The 19,638-nt window shown below is 41.1% G+C and overlaps 1 protein-coding gene across 1 annotated transcript in view; it reads right to left on the bottom strand.

Annotated features, from left to right (window-relative positions):
* Positions 1 to 19,638, bottom strand: part of EXOC4 (exocyst complex component 4) — a 622,023-nt gene that overhangs the window by 545,853 nt on the left and 56,532 nt on the right. The window contains exons 4-5 of the mRNA XM_033958806.1: positions 9,355 to 9,539; positions 5,304 to 5,413 (exon numbers count right to left, since the gene is read on the bottom strand). Coding sequence (XP_033814697.1) covers positions 5,304 to 5,413; positions 9,355 to 9,539 — 295 coding nt within the window. The remainder of the gene's footprint in view (positions 1 to 5,303; positions 5,414 to 9,354; positions 9,540 to 19,638) is intronic.

Raw genomic sequence — 19,638 nt, 5'->3', positions numbered from 1 at the left:
GGTTCTAGCTTTCAAGACATTCCACAAGATGACACCAAGCTACATAGCATCATATGCTCTACCTGACTCTACCAGACCCGCCCACAGGTATAAATTATCCTTCCCCTCTCTACACGGTATTCGCTATGCAGGCAAACTGGGAAAATCCCTTCTTTTCAGAATCACAGGTCTTTGGAACGACCTTACTACCCCGCTGCGGAACCTGGGCTCCCTCCAATTAATCCGCAAGCAACTGAAAACCTGGCTTTTCACTAAAATGTAATTCTATCCCCCCTTACTCTTCTCTTCTATATATAAGTTCATGTAAACCTTTTTTTTCCTTCTCTTCCTATATTTTAAGTTCTTGTAAACCGTGCCGAGCTCCACAACATCCATAGAGATGATGCAGTATATAAACTTAAGGTTTAGTTTAGTTTAGTTTAGCATCAAAACTAGAAATTTATGTCCCCAACCGGTCACTGAGATCCCAAGCAGAAAAACGGCTAGCCATTCCACCCGGACGCTCACTCATATCTGAAACAGCCTGGAAACGCTCTTATTCCCACTTCATACCCAGATTATGGCACATCATTCCCATCTGTCAGATCTTTAAAACAGTCTATGGAACTTCAGGAAGGCCTTGGAAACCTTCCTCTTTACAAACCCAGCTCCTTAGCTTACGTTTGCATCCCTGACTGACCCTTACGTCGGATCAACGGACCAAAAACCCACCATACTTCAATGATACACAAACGTACAAAGCTATTTTACCTTATGTTAGGCTATGTCCATATGGAAAATGATGTAATCTAAACCACCATAAGCGATGTCTTTTTGGAAAATGCTGCAAATTTAAAACACTCTATGTCCACTAAGTCTATATTTCTAAATCTGTATGTTATGACTACTGTAGAAGCTGAAATTTATACCTCTATGTTCACCAAGTTTGCTTTTCCCCCCAAAGTTTGTCTTAGTTATACTGTGAATGTACTTTTGTAACCCATTCTGGGCTCCTTTGGGAGGACGGGCTAAATAAATAGAGAAATGATATCAAAAGGAAAAAGAAAAGACTAATTTTACATATGTTGTTTTTTTTCCTTAATACACACCTAAAAGATGTGATGGTGTCAATGAGTTCAGATCCATGGATGAACCATATGCAGCTCCTTGGGCATAATTGGTTACTTGAAATCTTTAAGGGCAGAATGCCAAATAAAACCACTTACTGTGGGCACTGAACATTTACACCAATAAATTGCTGCTTTAATTGCCTTTTCCTTGAGCTGTATTAGAATTAGGTAATCTGAATGAAAAAGCACAAAGCAATTGGTCCTGCTACTTCGATAAGGCAATTAATTGCAAGATAATTTGAACATATTGTCAATACACACAAAACTCAGTAATATACTGAAGAGGCATAATTTGGGATCCACTCCGCAGAGGTAAAGCCAAATAAAATTGATGAGGGGGGGAATTAGTCACAAGAAGATGGTGCATAATATACAATTAGTCGTTTGTCCTGTGACTGGATAATGAAAATGATTAATGTTCCTTATTGCTGATAGATTTTGGTAGCTCTCCTGCAGTCAACATACTGGTGCAATAAGAGTAAGAACATAAGAATAGCCTAACCGGATCAAATCAATGGTACATCCTGTTTCCACAGTGGCCATTCTAGGTCACAAGTACCTGGCAGAAACTCAAATAGTAGCAACATTCCATGCTACTGATTCCAGAGCAACCAGTGGCTTCTCCCATGCCTGTCTCAACAGCAAACTATGGACTTTTCCTCCAGGAACTTGTCCAAACCCAGCTATATTAACAGCTGTTACCACTTCGTTTGGCAACACATTCCAGAATTTAACTATTCTCTGAGTGAAAAAATATTTCCTTCTATTGGTTTCAAAAATATTTCCCTGTATCTTCATTGGATGTCCCCTAGTCGTTTGTCATTTTTGATGGAATAAAAAGTCAATTCACTTGTACCCATTCTACACCACCCAGGATTTTGTAGACTTTAATTATATCATCCCTCAACCGTTTCTTTTCCCAGCTGAAGAGCTCCAACCTCTTTAGTCTTTCCTCATATGAGAGCAGTTCCATCCCCTTTATCATCTTGTGAAGTACTGCAACATTTTAAAACAAGTTGCGATCCCGTTTGAATGAATGTCATGATATAAATCCTCCAATCCTGTGGGCAATCTGTAAGCATTATTCTCTTATACTGGAATCTAGACATGCATGGGAGAATTTCATGAGGTTTTTGCACTTATAAAGACTTTATCTACATGCAGAAAAGACCTTGTATAAAACAGTCCCATGTAGTAGAAGTTATTAGAGTTGACGGTGGGTCTCTTTGAATGGGATTGCCTCTTGAGACAGTGAATGAGCAAGCACTGAGCAACTTTGAACAGGAGATAAGTGCTCGCTTTAAAAATAAGTTATAAAGATATACTAAAAAGAAAAAAATTAGATGTGGCAGAAAGTGGAGGGTTGACCAATGAGGGGGCTAACTACAAGAATACCTGAAGTAAAATGAAATATGTTTGTTCAGGTGTAGCCACCGAGGCCTTTTCTCCATATAAATGATTGTATAAGTGTTTAAAAATTGTTGATATAAGAGTGAAGATTCGTGGGAGAAAAGAAGATTAATATAAAACTGAACTAATGCTACAGTGGAGTTTGGTAAACAGATTGAGTGATACACACATAAAAATAAGTACACATCCAGTCATGGTACAAGGGTTTATCGTGCCACTGGGGCTTGCCCACATCTGTGAAGATTTATAGATGATGTATTTTTTTGTGTGGACTGGTGGAGAGGTCGAACTGGGTGAATTTTTGACAGAAATTAACCATAAGGATCCTAATATCAAATTCACGTATAAGATGGACAAATTTCATCTTTCATTTTTAGATATTAGTCTCTATATTCGGGATAAAGTTATCTCCACCAGTCTACACAGAAAACCATCTGATCGCAATGCCCTTCTCCAGTATCAAAGCTTTCACCCTCGTTCCCTCAAGAACAGTATACCTGTGGGTCAATTTTTGCGTATACATTGCATTTGTTCAGATGAAGTTGACTTTAACAAGCACGCTACTGAGATGTATTACAAATTTATTGAACGTGGGTATCCTAAAAAAATTATTAAAAGGGCCTGGAAACGAGCCAGGAACTGCCATCGCTCCTGGCTCATGCAACCAGCTGTTAAAGATAATGAATCACATACAGTTTGTGTATTACCTTTTACTAAAAATAGTAATACCATTAAGAATATAATCTTAAAACATTGGCCCATTGTTCAATATTATTCCTCTCTAAGGGATAAACCTAAATTTGCATTTACGAGAGCCCAGAACTTGGGTGAAAAACTTAGATACAGGAGGGACGCTCAATGTAGGCAGAGATTACCCGCTCACCTGCGGTCATGTATGGTGCCAATCTTTTATTACTATTCCAACACCACAGAGGAAGAGATTTGATCTTATTACGGGTACCAACTGTAACTCCCAGGGGGTCATGTACTGTGTGGTCTGCTCCTGCGGATTATTGTATATTGGTCAAACCAGCAGAAAAATTAAAACACATATAGTTGAACATCTTAGCAATATCCGCAGGGGCAGAGTATCCGCCCCCCTGGTAGATCATTGGTTGAGGGAGGATCATTCTTTGTCTGATCTCAACTATACGGTGCTTGTACATATCAACCACTATGAAGGAGATATTTGTAAATTCTTATTACAAAAAGAACAACGGTTCATTTATAATTGGAATACGTTAGTCCCGAACGGTTTAAACTCAGAGATTGAGTGGTTGAATATATAAATTGATGTGTGGTGTCCTCGGGTGAAACGTCATTTCCGGTTTTAAGGTTAGTGTATTTTGGTCCGGTGGGAGTGTCAGTGCGAGTACATTTAAATCCGGGAGTTTAAGTCACTTCAGCCTGTTCCTGTTCCGGTGCCATTCCCCGGTTGAGTTTGCCTGCATAGGTATGTTTATTAATCTTTTAATGACATATGTAGAGCATATTTATGGATTATAGAGATTCAGTTATGCAAGCAGCTATGCTTTGGTTTAATTATTGTAATGTTTTTAATTGTAGTTTGTTTTAACCTAGACCCCTCCTGACGAAGAAAACGAAACCTGGGTCGGGGGGGCCAGGCATTGAAGCAAATATGCACAAGGCACTTTTTGCACATTTCACAATTGTTTACACTAACTGCATAAGTTGCACAAGTATCCTATTGATGCTGTTATTGAACTTTACTTTTGCCCGCCACTTGAAGGCAGGAGCATGAAGAAAAATCTGGCTGTGTATTTAGCCGTATGAACTTTTCCAGCGTTATTGGAAGCTGAATCAATGTAGTATTGCTGAGAGTGAGTTATTTGTTTTTAACATATAGTGAAAAAGCTGTGATTCAATAAAGATTAAAGCTGAAAGCTAGGCCATCAGGAGTTTCACTACCAGCAGGGCCTCCCAAGGCGACAGGTTTCAGCAGAGATGTCAGACTAATGATGTACCACCTATTTGGGCAGCAGTAGATGGGCAGTGTTGGAGGAGGAGGATCAAATTTGATGCGACAACAGTGACAATATCGCATTTATACTGCAAAGAAAGCCTGGCAATCTACTTCTGTATTCTGCTACAAAAACTTGATGAGATCATCAAGTTGCTAAGATTGAAACACGAGTCAAAGGCATCTAACATGTGGAAGACAGGGATGCAGAGAGAAGATAAATGATGAACATAGAGAAAGAAAACATGTCAAATGGACAGGAGATCTTGGAAAGATAGGAAACAGAGAAAAGTAGAAGCCAACAAAACAAATGGAAAAATAAAATGGTCAGACTTCAAAGGTAGAAAAAAGTATTATTTTGAATTTATTAATTGGAATCTATCAGTTTTCGAAAGTGTGCATATTGGATATCTTACATTTCATTTTCTATTTATTTAGTTGTTGCATATACAAATCTGTCTTCTTCAAGGACAAATCTGCTTCCTTTTCAAGGACAAGGTTGTTGCCTTCGAGTCCTGAATGTTTTTTTGCACAAGTTTTGCATAACATTTTAGACCTGGATAAGACCTGGCACTGAATTCCTGAGGATAATGCTAGCGACGAACAGTCCTTTCAAAATGGTACTCTGCATTAAGTTTTTTTTTAATAACATGAGGAATTAATTAAATGGCAACACATTTTCAATATCTGGATCTAAAATCAGACAAATTCTCTCTCTTGCTAAAAAGCAGGCAACAACCAGCACAAACATCTATGACATGGAGATGGATAAATTGAAACAACAAACTTTCTCAGATACATACCACTGGAGTTGCCCGGAGTACTGAACTGGGAACTGTCCAGAAACTTACGAGGTGTTGACAAGTTCGTGACATCAAGAAGAGGAACAGTGGAGACTCCTTTTGCAAGTGAGCTGCACGGAAAGACACCAAGATTCCAGCATTAACTAGAGAACCATCAGAAATGCTGTTAACTGCTTTTAAGGGCAGAGTTTCCTACTAGTGAATCTCAGATTTACAAAGGAATATCAAAATGAAAAACTGTCATGGACAGATCAAGAAAATTCAAAATGTAACAAGCAGAAGCATAGGACGATTTTGGACATGTGATATACCGTATAGCAGCTGCAAAAATATCCTATTCCAATTTTTGTTTGTTCGGGGTTCCATCATTTATTCATACTTTTAGAACTGATCCTTGATATATAAGGGGCGAACCACCATTCTAGCAACAGGGAAAAAAAAAGGGCAGAAGGAGGAAATGAGCTGGTCAATCTTCAGCCAGCTACACAATTTCCAGACGTAAGGGGATCAACACTGAAAGAAATTCATCTAGCCAGAAATGGCTCCTGGTCAGTTAAATCACTTGTTCTGGACTAATTGTGGCCTGGTCGTGGCTGGACAGATTTAGATAGGCTGGAGTGGGGCTTTGAAGACAACTTCAGCAGTTCCTATGAGCGTCAGGAGCAGCGCGGGCCATTCAGTGCGGCTCTCTGTGCTAAAAACTACTAGCGCAGTTTGATAGAAGAGGTCCTTAGTCTTAATAGAAGTATAGATCCTTCCTCACTCTGAGACACCTGGAGGCATTGCTACTATAGACCGAGACTGGGGATACCTGTGCAGTTGCTACTGGCAGCAGGTGTAGGTTTAGGACTCTAGCACGGTTGTGCAGAAGCAAGGATGTGAAGAAGCAACTTAGCTCACTGTTTGGACTGGGTCCTTCTGCCCATGGCGTGGTCAGGCACTTGTGGCGCACCCTGCTCCAACCTAGCTTTTACACTGGGACTGGGTCCTTCTGCCTGCAAATGGGTACTGGGGCAGGGCGTTCAGGCGCTTGGATGCAGCACAGTCACTGCGGGCCACATCGGGCCTTGTTTGACATGTGTGGCTTAAAAATACCAGGAAGAAATCCCACCCTCTCAGCCTCCCTTCTGCCACTCCTTCTGCCACTCTTGCACTCTATATCAAGTTCCATTAAAAATTTGATATACCGCTTTAAATAAATTGTCAAAGAGGTGTACAATGTTAAGACTATTAAAATCAGGGGGAAGGCATCAAATAACAAGACTTTACGGACTTACAAGATACAAATTGGAGTGAGAGGAAAGAACAATTTATAATAGGAAAGAAAGAACGTAAAAGGTCAACACATTGGGAAGGGCATTTGCTCTTCCTTCTATGTGCGATCTAGCATCTACATGTCATGTGCATCTTTAAAAAGGAAAGTCCTTAAGTTATTCTTAAATTTGTCTAGTGAGATCTCTTCTCAAAGATGAGAGGGAAGGGAGTTCCATATTTTTGGTGCAGTAGCCGAGATTTTTTTCCTTGTGGTGTCATAAAATAAATGCCACAGGAAGGGACCACCAGAAGGTTATGGTTGCTAGATCTTAGTGTTCTAGTTGGGCAGTGTGGGATAAGAAGTCTATCTATAAATCCTGGAATTTGTGTTAACTTTGTTTTGCAGATGAGTAGTGAAATTTTATATGCGATTCGATGATTGATCGGAAGCCAGTGTGATTTTATAAACAAGAAACACTGTTATAAAACTGATTTTCACTCTTTTTCCAGACACACACAAAGCATGCCCTGACTTTTATTAATAATAATAATAATAATAATAATAATAACAGTTTATATACCGCAATACCGTTAAGTTCTATGCGGTTTACAATAGATTACGCGAGGTACAAATTGATTGAATTTAAGAGGGGGGAAGAGGAGAGTTAATAGGACCGGAAATGCGTTGTTGAGGAGAAAGAGATTAACAGGACAGAGGAAACACTATGGAGGAGAAAGAAGATGAGAGGGTCAGTTGTCTAGATACTTTAGGAACAGTTGAGTTCTTATGTTCTTAACTGTGCCAAGTATAGGACAATGAAGCCATTGTAACATCACTGCTGAGGTTGGCTCTGAGGCTCTGTGGACTGAGGCATTATGACATCACAATCTCAGCTCTGGAATGTTGCTCTCATTGGGGTTCCGGAACCTTGTTATTCTTTGAGATCCTGGAATGTTGCTACTCTTTGAGTTTTGGCCAGGTACTAGGGACCTGGATTGGCCACCGTGAGCTGATGGATCATTGGTCTGACCCAGTAAGGCTATTCTTATAATAATAATAATAATAATAATAAGAGTTTATATACCGCAATACCGTTAAGTTCTATGCGGTTTACAATAGATTAAGCGAGGTACAAATTGATTGAATTTAAGAGGGGGGAAGAGGAGAGTTAATAGGACCGGAAATGCGTTGTTGAGGAGAAAGAGATTAACAGGACAGAGGAAACACCATGGAGGAGAAAGAAGATGAGTGGGTCAGTTGTCTAGAATAGATACTTTAGGAACAGTTGAGTTCTTAACTGTGCCAAGTATAGGACAATGAAGCCATTGTAACATCACTGCTGAGGTTGGCTCTGTGGACTGAGGCATTATGACATCACAATCTCAGCTCTGGAATGTTGCTCTCATTGGGGTTCCGGAACCTTGTTATTCTTTGAGATCCTGGAATGTTGCTACTCTTTGAGTTTTGGCCAGGTACTAGGGACCTGGATTGGCCACCGTGAGCTGATGGATCATTGGTCTGACCCAGTAAGGCTATTCTTATAATAATAATAATAATAATAATAAGAGTTTATATACCGCAATACCGTTAAGTTCTATGCGGTTTACAATAGATTAAGCGAGGTACAAATTGATTGAATTTAAGAGGGGGGAAGAGGAGAGTTAATAGGACCAGAAATGCGTTGTTGAGGAGAAAGAAGATGAGTGGGTCAGTTGTCTAGATACTTTAGGAACAGTTGAGTTCTTATGTTCTTAACTGTGCCAAGTATAGGACAATGAAGCCATTGTAACATCACTGCTGAGGTTGGCTCTGAGGCTCTGTGGACTGAGGCATTATGACATCACAATCTCAGCTCTGGAATGTTGCTCTCATTGGGGTTCCGGAACCTTGTTATTCTTTGAGATCCTGGAATGTTACTACTCTTTGAGTTTTGGCCAGGTACTAGGGACCTGGATTGGCCACCGTGAGCTGATGGATCATTGGTCTGACCCAGTAAGGCTATTCTTATAATAATAATAATAAGAAGAAGAGTTTATATACCGCAATACCGTTAAGTTCTATGCGGTTTACAATAGATTAAGTGAGGTACAAATTGATTGAATTTAAGAGGGGGGAAGAGGAGAGTTAATAGGACCGGAAATGCGTTGTTGAGGAGAAAGAGATTAGCAGGACAGAGGAAACACTATGGAGGAGAAAGAAGATGAGAGGGTCAGTTGTCTAGATACTTTAGGAACAGTTGAGTTTTTAGACGTTTTCTGAATTCCTCATAAGTCGTGGGCGAAAGCAGTTGATCTAGGTCTTTACCCCACAATGCTGCTTGATGTGAAAGAAGGTGTTCATGGTGTTTTTTCAGTTTACAACCTCTAACTGGGGGGGAAACGAAGTAGGAATGAGAGCTTCTCTTGTGTCTGTTGGCAGAGAAGGAGAAAAGGTCAATTATGTATTTAGGGGCAAGTCCGTTTAGCGCTTTAAAGCAGAAGCAGGCGAATTTAAACTTTATGCGTGCTTCCATCGGTAGCCAATGTAACTGCCGGTAGTAGAGTGATACATGATCGAATTTCTTTAGTCCGAAGATTAATCTGACCGCTGCATTTTGCATTAGTTGTACACGTCGCATATTTTGGGGGGAAATAGCTAAGTAGGCGATGTTACAGTAGTCAAGTTGACTTAGTACGAGGGATTGGACCAGGGTTCTGAATGCCGACGTATTGGGCATCTGATTCCATCCCAAGAGATATGGGTGAAAATCCACTGTATTACATCACTGGTTCATTCCTCATCCCACTTAGAACTAACCTGATTCTCCCCTTGTCTTTATTCCACTGCCCCACGCGGCTGGTAGATTTGATGTAGAGATGCCGATGCAGCTCATCTATGAGCACTAGGTGCAGGTTCATTTTCTTACTATGAAGCTCCAACCGCAGGTCGCTCAGGCCCTCCACTTGCAGGAGTGGCCCCTCCAAGGACTCTACTGCTGACACCTGATAGGGAAAGTAAGGAATGATAAAGCAGCTGTCAAAAGCCATAGAGTTAGACAAAGAAAAAGAGGATAAACAGAGAGAAGGCAAACCTGGGCCCAACCTATTAAAAGAAAGAACAGAAAGCTAATTGTTATGTCAATGTCTGTTAAAAATGATCCTTTCAGTCCCTTTACTTCCCCAAACTGGATTTATTTTATTTTTTGTTTTTATATAACATAATATAAAAGTTTATTTATATACCGCAAAACCTTGCAATTCAGGGCTCCTTTTACTAAGGTGTGGCTAGCGTTTTTAGCGCACGCACAAAATTACCGCATGCTACGCTTCTAGAATAACGCCAGCTCAATGATAGCGTTATGGTCTAGTGCGCGCGGCAATGTAGCACGTGCTATTCCACGCGTTAAGACCCTAACACACCTTAGTAAAAGGAGCCCTCAGTGTTGTTAACAGTAAAAGAAAAATTGTATAAACAGTAATGTACAAACTTAAGCTGACATTTTTTTTAAACAGAAAAGGCTTAAGCAATTTTCTAAAATGTTAGTATGAAATATGTTTATGTTTATTTATGATTTGATTTACCGCTCCTGCATTTTACTGACCTAAGTGGTTTACAATGTATCAAACTAAAATGAAATTAGGTACTTGAGAAAAACCACCCGATCTGTCCCGAAGGCTCACAATCTGGCTAAAGGACCTGATTTAAAAAAAATATGTAATACATTTCCAAGATCAAAAATCAAAGAAATAGAAAATAGAAATAATGAAAGAAGATTAAAAAAATTAAAAAAAAACAACACAAATTTAAGAGCTAGAGAAATAGAATCAGTTATCAAAATTCCTTATTCCATACCGCAGCCTGAAAAGACAAAAATATCTTTTATGTGAACTGCCTTTTCGAAGAAATTCACCCACCCAGTGCGATACACAAGATCAATCTGAGCGCAGCCAAGATCAACAGAGAAAAATATTCAAATAACAGTACGAGTATTATGGGATAGTATGTTATGTACGAGCATGTCACAAAATGCACACTATCTTAATAGAAAACACAGGATGTAAGCAAAAGTGGGGCATACAGCTATAAGATAAAGTAAAGTGGACTAGCTAAAAATAACTGTATATGGAGTCACTATAGAAAGCCCTTCCCCTCCACATCAGGTTAGAACCTTCCCTACAAAAATTCAGATCCAAAACTAAAATTTTCCTCTTCAAAGAAATGATTAGTAGCAGAAGCTGTCTGAGCACTCAGTGACATCACAATGCATCTAGGTCATACTCGGAATTCTTGATGACATCATAATGCAGCTGTATATGGTTCCCCCATCTGAGCACTGTGCATCGACACACCTTCTTATCCAGTTTGTCTGTCTTGACTAGGTTGTAAACTCTAGGTTGTCTTGACTAGGTTGAGCGGGGACTGTCTCTTCTATGCTTTGATGTACAGCGCTGCGTATGTCTAGTAACGTTATAGAAATGATTAGTAGTAGGAGTAGAAGCTGTCTGAGCACTCAGTGACATCACAATGCATCTAGGTCATACTCGGAATTCTTGATGACATCATAATGCAGCTGTATATGGTTCCCCCACCTGAGCACTGTGTTTTGATGCACCTTCTTGTCCAGTTTGTCTGTCTTGACTAAGTTGTAAGCTCTTTTGAGCGGGGACTGTCTCTTCTATGCTTTGATGCACAGCGCTGCATATGTCTAGTAACGTTATAGAAATGATTAGTAGTAGGAGTAGAAGCTATCTGAGCACTCAGTGACATCACAATGCATCTAGGTCATACTCGGAATTCTTGATGACATCATAATGCAGCTGTATATGGTTCCCCCAACTGAGCAATGTTTTGATGCACCTTCTTGTCCAGTTTGTCTGACTTGACTAGGTTGTAAGCTCTTTTGAGCAGGGACTGTCTCTTCTATGTTTTGATGTCTAGTAGCGCTACAGAAATGATCAGTAGTAGCACTTTTCTCTTTGTAATTCTCATGATCACCATTCAATTATAATCTAAGAATCTTACTGTAATTGTAAGCCACAATGAATCCTTGTTGAAATTTGCAGGATATAAAAAATTGGATGGTACAGTACGGTACGGTAATGTCTAAGGAGCCCTTTTATACTTCTTGATCATGTGGCACTTAGTACAGGCATTAATGTCTGTTAGCATGTGTCACGTTTTAGTACAACAGCCCCTAAATTTATACCTAAGGCAGTGGAGGGTTCCGTGACTTGCCCAAGATCACAAGCAGCAGCCGTGGCATCTGAACCGGGCCTGCCTGGGTCTGAACCTGTGCTCTGACCACTAGGCTATCCAAGTACGAGTGGCTTCAAAAGACTGCCCTAAACATTTTATGATAAAAATAAATGAATTAATGAAGATTGCCCAGTGGTTGTAAGCTTCAGATGTATCTAAGTAATTTCTGGGCCGTTTCCTGACCTCACATACACACTACAAAGTCAGACAGTTGTTCTTTCATGGTATATTAAGAAGCAATCTTGAAACAGCTCAGTGGAAATGACAGCCCTTGAAAGACTCTGTAACTGGGATGCTTGCGGACCACATCCAACGCCTTATTACTCTGAAAAAGCACACAATTATAAAGCTGATGTACATACAGAAATGATAGTAGTTGATAAGCTATTAATATCGAAGGTCATAAGTCACTTTCTGCAAATAATGACCTTCTTATGCCACTGTAAGCTCAATAAAATATTTTAATAATTACATTTCCTATACATTGAAGATAAAACTAATATTTCAAATGTCATTTATTAATTTTCAAGCTGAATGAGTAGTCAATAAAAAATCTTTTTTTTTTGCTTTTTTCAGATCAATACGAGAAATTCAGAGGCAAATGGAGAAGGCTGTAGTATTGCGGGGGGAGGGGAGGGATAGTATTGCACAGGGATGCAGAGATTAACAAAGAAAAAATGGTAAGAAAGAGCGCCTAAACCAAGGACAGATAAAGTTAGAACGTGGCTGGCAATATGAATCTCTCCCACTATGTAAAAGTGCATGCAAGTGTGCCCATGTGTTTTAATTACTGTATAAGTTAAGTTTATTAGGATTTGATATACCGCCTATCAAGGTTATCTAAGCGGTTTTTACAATCAGGTACTCAAGCATTTTTCCCTCTCTGTCCCGGTGGGCTCACAATCTATCTAGCGTGCCTGGGGCTATGGAGGATTAAGTGACTTGCCCAGGGTCACAAGGAGCAGCGCGGGGTTTGAACCCACAACCCCAGGGTGCTGAGGCTGTAGATCCAACCACTGCGCCACACATGTTTTATTGCAAATGGCTCAGAATAGTTGGACGTATGCGAGGGATACATTTTTAAATACATAAAATAAATCCAGATATATATTACCAGACTCACAAGAGAGCAGTTTCATTTGGCATGGTCTAAAGCAGTGGTCTCAAACTCGCAGCCGGGGGCCACATACAGCCAACCAGGTACTACTTGAGGCCCTCGGTATGTTTCTCATAATCACAAAAGTAAAATAAAACAGTTTCTTGATAATATGTCTCTTTAGCTAGAAATGACAATATTATTAAGACAGCCAAAAAGAAAGTTTTACCTCATGCAAAATTGTCATTTCTAAGGCATTAACTATTTTTTCTGCGGCCTTCCAAGTACCTACAAATCCAAAATGTGGCCCTTCAAAGGGTTGAGTTTGAGACCACTGGTCTAAAGCAACACTTTTTAACCAGGATGCCATGGCCTGCTTCAGGCTCTGATTATCACGTAGAGGGGCTGTGTTTTAAAGGAGAGGCTGGCAGGGAAAATGGATTGAATTGGGAAAGAAAAAAAAGGTAAGCGGGGGGGGGGGGGGGAAGGGGGGTTGTAAGATTCCCTAGCCAATTTATGCCCCCTGCCAGCAGGGATCAATGTGGACCTCCATGACCATCAAGAAGCCACTGTTTGCCCTGAATTACTGTGTTTCCCCAAAAATAAGACCTACCCTGAAAATAAGCCCTAGCATGATTTTCGGGGTAGGTCCTATTATAAGCCCTACCCCCAAAATACAACCTAGTTCGATCGACCCCCGAAGCCCCTTCTGGATGTCCACGACACTCCCTGATTTGCCGGTGGCAGCACTTTATCTCCCCCTCCCCACCTGAGCTGCATCTTTCCATCCCTCCTTCTCATCCCACGCAGAACCCCGCTGACCCTCCCACCGTGAGGCCGACATATCTCCATTCCAAACAGCGGCAGCAGCAGGGGCCTTCTCTCTGCTGCATCACTGATAATGTCATCAGTGACACAGCGCAGGGATGTTTATGACACCTCAAATTCAGATTGTTTAATGATGATCTGTAATTTGTTAACCTTTTAAAGCTTTATTTTATAGGGAAGATGTGGCATACAAGAACAATGCTTAGATCAGATTAGATCTAACGCAACACAATGAAATTGCTATCGGGGTTCTGCTGCACCAGGAAGGGAGGGAAGGATAGAAAGATGCTGCAAAGGGGATGGGTAAGAGATGATCATTGTACACAACAAAAAATAAGACATCGTCCGAAAATAAGCTCTAGTGCGTTTTTTGGACCCAAAATTAATTTAAGACAGTGTCTTATTTGGGGGGAAACACAGTAGTAGAATGGAATGTTGCTACAATGTGGGTTTCTGCCAGGTACTTGTGACCTGGCTTGGACACTGCTGGAAACAAGATACTGTACTGGGCTAGATGGACCATAAGAATAGCAATACCGGGTCCGACTAAATGTTCTTAAGAATCAAGGTGGTAGCCATTCTGCTTCCTGCTGAAGAGATATATATTCCCAGTTCTCCAACCTATCGATTACCAGAACTTGGTCACTGGTTGAGTCTGCTCGCTGACACGTTTGGTTGATTTTGGTTCCTGCTCTTACTTAGCCCCTTGCCTCCTCATCTGTACAGATAAATCTGCCATGAAGTCCTGCTAGATGCAACATCTGAAGGCAAGGCAGCCTGTTCTCATAAAGCTCCCTCCCACTGATTTTCCCATACTGATCCTGCTCTCAGTGTAGGGGCTCACTCTCTACCAGCTGAATATCGTGACACAAAGTTCTGGTCATCAGCCCCTTCAAGACAGGGCTTTGGCTGGACATCAGAAACTTTTAGGCACATTAGACAGATGTCCGATTGTGCAGGTGAACAAAATTACTGCAGCTCATGCAGCTGCTGCCACAAAGCCATAACCACAGGTGGTTCCTGCTCCTCTTAACAGCCTCAGTATTACCCGATCAGGAACGCTGGTGGACACTGTGCTATTTGGGAAATCTGAAGGCTTGTAGGATGTTCCAGAGACAGCGATCCATTCTTTTACCCTTCAGGCTTCTCTTTTTCTTGTCAAAAGTTGCTTATATTTCATTAACTGGGAAGGCCTCGACATGGGCTACCCCGTTCTGGGAGAGATCCTCCCGATAACCGATAAGAGCTTTTGTCTCTATTTTTAAGCATATTTTTAATGATCCAAGTTACATATTCTTAGCTGCCATCTCCCTCCTACGAATTAAGTAGGGTGCCTATCGTGGTTGGCCACTAGGCCATTGAAGTCCAACTTCTGTAGAGATGCATTGGAAGAATAAGGTACTATCAGGAGTCTTTTGGAGACCATCTGAACACATGGTGTCACTGTGAGTGGATTCCTATATTCAGGATTGCAAACAAGAAAAGTGCCTCTCTCTTCTAAGCCCAGCAAACGGATCGAGTTACGTGGGTCGGAAGATCCTATGGATATGGGCCACACTGGCTCTTCTCCTACTGGGATAACCATACTCCCAAAAGAAGGATGGATTGGATTTATTATTTTTGATTAACTGCTATTGACAATAGTATTAAGCCAGTCAGAAGCATCTAATCAAGAGCTGCCCTTGTCAACACCCAGATCCCCTGACCAAAGAAGAGATATCAATGAGTTTGACAACACTTTCAGAGCATCACATGCCTTAGCACCTATTGGTCTCGGTTTCCATGTATTGGTCTTCTGGCACTGTGATAGCATTGGATCTCATTGATCCTAGAGTGGCTCAAAATTTTCACTAGCGAGGCCTTTGCCTATTTGCAAGGGATATACTTTAAATCAAATCCTTCACCGTCATAGCCAGAAAGCATGTTGGACTAAGGGGAGATGCAACAGATTACCTTACTATGAAATTAAAGGTGGGCACAAAAATACTCATTTTGGGTTTGAGTATCTCATCACTTGGCAATCCAGGTAGATCCTAGATTTGACCCTTCTTGTTTCTCATCCTATATTCCAGACTCAGGACCAATGAATTCTACTTGTACACCGTCAGTGGAATAGGTACTTCTAGGGTTCCATCTTTCTATCACACTCAGGCAGATGTCTTTAGAAAGAAGCCAAAGAGCACTTTCCAAGCACTAGGATTGTACCACTGAGTTACGTTTAGGAACTATGCCATCATCATGTGAGCACACATATGTCCTATCAGGTCATCCAACGGTCCCACTGCTTCCCTTGCGGGTTGTTTTCCTTTAATATATCGAAAGAAAGGCTTGAAATTTTCCGCCTCCTTGGCTATTTTTTCATCGTAGTCACTTTTTGCCACTTTTACCGCCTTATGGCACCTGCGTTGGTGTTTGTGCTTATTCCAGTTTTCATCCGTTTTCGATCTTTTCCATTCCTTAAATGAGGTTTTTTTGTCTTTGATCGCTTCCTTAACTTCTACAGTGAGCCACGCCGGTTCTTTATTCTTTTTCCTCTTTGATCCCTTGTTGATACGTGGTATATATAGATTTTGCGCCCGGTGACCATATCCTTAAAAAGAAACCAAGCTTGCTCCAGCGTTGTTATATTGTTTATCCTCTTAATTTTCTTCCCCACCATGGGTCTCATCCCTTTGTAGTTTCCTTTCCGGAAGTTTAGGGCTGTGGCCATTGTTCTGGGCTGACGTTTCGCCCCTATTTCCAGGTTGAAGCGGATCATATTGTGATCGCTGTTTCCCAGCGTCCCTTCTACTTCTACATCCTGTGCCGGTCCTCGCAGCCCATTTAGAACTAAGTCCAGAATTGCATCTCCTCTTATATTTTCCTTGACAAGTTGCTCCAGGAAGCAATCACCTACAGTATCTAGGAACTTGGTCTCTCTAGCACAGCCGGAGGTGCCTAGGTTCCATTCTATCCCCGGATAGTTGAAGTCGCCCACGACAACTGCATTGCCTCCCTTGCAGTTGCGTTCAATCTCATCCGTCATTTCTTCATCAATTTCTTCTGACTGCCCTGGGGGTCGGTAGTAGATGCCTATCCTCATTTCTGGTCCATTTGTTCCTGGAATTTTGATCTCCAGGGATTCAAGACAAAGTTAGACAAGTTCCTACTGAACAAGGTCATACGCTGGTAAGGCTAGTCTCAGTTAGGGCACTGGTCTTTGACCAAAAGGGCCACTGCGTGAGTGGACTGCTGGGCGCGATGGACCACTGGTCTGACCCAGCAGCGGCATCTCTTATGTTCTTATGAGCCCAAAGCTATGTCCAAGAATACCCCCCTAAAAAACCTCATACAAACCTGCTTTGAGAGTTTATTCATGTTCAGATTCCATGGAAGATCAGGACTCTTCTTCATACAGAAGAAAGAATTCCCTTGCAGCACAGAGTTAGTCCCTTCTCACGGTGGCCAATCCAAGTCACTAGGACCTGGCCAAAACCCAAAGAGTAGCAACATTCCATGCTACCGATCCAGGGCAAGCAGAGGCTTCCCCCGTGTGTTAATAAAGATCTAGATACCTTTGCTTACAAATGCATTACAACTTATATAGAAAACCCTCTGATAAAAATAGTTTATGTTTTGACAGCTGTCATCCTAGCTCTTTAAGGCTGCCTGAAAGTCAATTTCTTCAGATTTAGTTTCTTTGTACAGATATACAAGAGCTTAAGGCTCATCCATATGTTTTTTTTATTAAGCATGAATACTTAAGAGCTCTGTGGTTATTACAGTGGAGACCCCCCCCCCCCCTAACATAATGGGGCTTAAGAGAGGTTTGGACAAAAACCTGGAGGAGAAGCCATGAAAAAAAATTGCTAGCTTGAGAAAGTCATAGTTTGTCCCTTGAAATAGCCTAAATAAACAGATCAGTTTTTTAGAATCTGCCAAGTAGGCGTCAGCGAGACAGACTACAATGAGCAACCGGATGAGGGCTCAATGAACCTTGGTCTAACTCAGCACAAACATCTGAATATAAGAAAAGTCATGTTATCTCATCTTATGTTCTTAAGTGGGAGCACATAAGAGTCCATGAAAAAAAATCCCTAAATCAAGTGAAAGCTATTGATCAAGCAATGTCCACCTGGAGATCGCTTTTCATTGGTAAAGAAAACCAAATCAATTTTTCACTCCGTCAAAAATTACAAAGACTAGGGGGCACTCAATGAAGTTACAGGGAAATACTTTTAAAACCAATAGGAGGAAATATTTTTTCACTCAAGAGAATAGTTAAGCTCTGGAACGCATTGCCAGAGGTTGTGGTAAGAGCGGATAGCGTAGCTGGTTTTAAGAAAGGTTTGGACAAGTTCCTGGAGGAAAAGTCCATAGTCTGTTATTGAGAAAGACATGGGGGAAGCCACTGCTTGCCCTGGATCGGTGGCATGGAATGTTGCTACTCTTTGAGATTCTAGAATCTTGTTTCTCTTTGGGATTCCGGAATCTTGCTACTATTTGGGATTCTGGAATCTTGTTACTCTTTGGGATTCCGGAATCTTGCTACTATTTGGGATTCTGGAATCTTGTTACTCTTTGGGATTCTGGAATCTTGCTACTATTTGGGATTCTGGAATCTTTTTACTCTCTGGGATTCCGGAATCTTGCTATTTTTTGGGATTCTGTATGGAATGTTGCTACTCCTTGGGTTTTTGCCAGGTACTAGTGACCTGGATTAGCCACCCTAAGGACAGGCTACTGGGCTTGATGGACCATTGGTCTGACCCAATAAGGTTATTCTTATGTTCTTATGTAATATAACCATCACGGTAATGCAAAGTCAGCAGGAGCAGCCATTAAAACCAGTTGCAAGACCCCTCTATCCTACCTTCATTACTACCCTGGTTATTGTTTTTCATTTAATAAATCTTCATCAGCTTAAATGAATGGTTGTTATTAGTTGAGCTAACACACAAATGATAATGCTCCAGAGAGATGCCACTGCCTGTCGTTGCATTAAGTAAGAGAGTGGAAGGGGCCAGGATCAAGCGCACGTCAATGCAAACAAAAAGAGCATTAAGCAGTAATAGCTTCATGCAATGAGCTGCCTCAGGGATAATGGCATTTACAGGAGAAAAAGAATGGATAAATGTCCCAAGAAAGCATCTGGGAAAAATGCGAAGTTGAAGTAAAAGCTAGATCCTACCTGGTAAGGAATTCTTCTGGCTTGGTAGCCGATTATTAAACAGGAAAAAATAAGAATGAAATAGTAACTGCACAGGCTGTAATTATGTGGGATGGGAAAAATAAGAGCAAAATAACCATGCAGGCAAGCCTATATTTTTCAAGGTTTTACGTAGCATTTTATTATGCAAACCAGTTGACATGGAGAGAACCACTCTTAAAAATGATGCAGCAGGGATGCACGCCCTATTTCTCTCGACACCCCTTCAAATAGCAATGCTACCAAAAGCACAACTGAAAATCTTTATATGGGATTAGGCTATTCTGTGGTCAATGCCTTTCACAGCCTATGTTTATGTATAAACCCTTCTATACCTCCTTAGAGGCACAAAGATATTCAACGTACAACAGCACAGACGCCTGCTAAAAGGTAGCTCTCCTTTAACTACCAAAATAAAGTGGCCGCGGCAGTGGCTTATTACAGTAGGATGTATTATTTCAATGTGTTTTTTTAAGGACTGGGAAGCTTCATGGGATACGTACGCAGGTAGGGTTGATCTCAGTTAGGGCTCTGGTCTTTGACCTGGGGGCCGCGGCGGGAGCGGACTGCTGGGCGCGATGGACCACTGGTCTGACCCAGTGTCTTAAGTTCTTAAAAGTTCTTTACTCAACGTTTATTCTAAAACACACACATAGTATTTCTCTGCCTTATACATAGTGCGGCACATCAATACACTCGAGTAAAGCTAGCTCCCTATCGAGAAGTGTAGCAC

This window comes from Geotrypetes seraphini, chromosome 9 (assembly GCF_902459505.1).
Source record: "Geotrypetes seraphini chromosome 9, aGeoSer1.1, whole genome shotgun sequence".
NCBI classification, from domain to species: Eukaryota; Metazoa; Chordata; class Amphibia; order Gymnophiona; family Dermophiidae; genus Geotrypetes; species Geotrypetes seraphini.
This window is presented reverse-complemented; position numbering and strand designations above follow the sequence as displayed.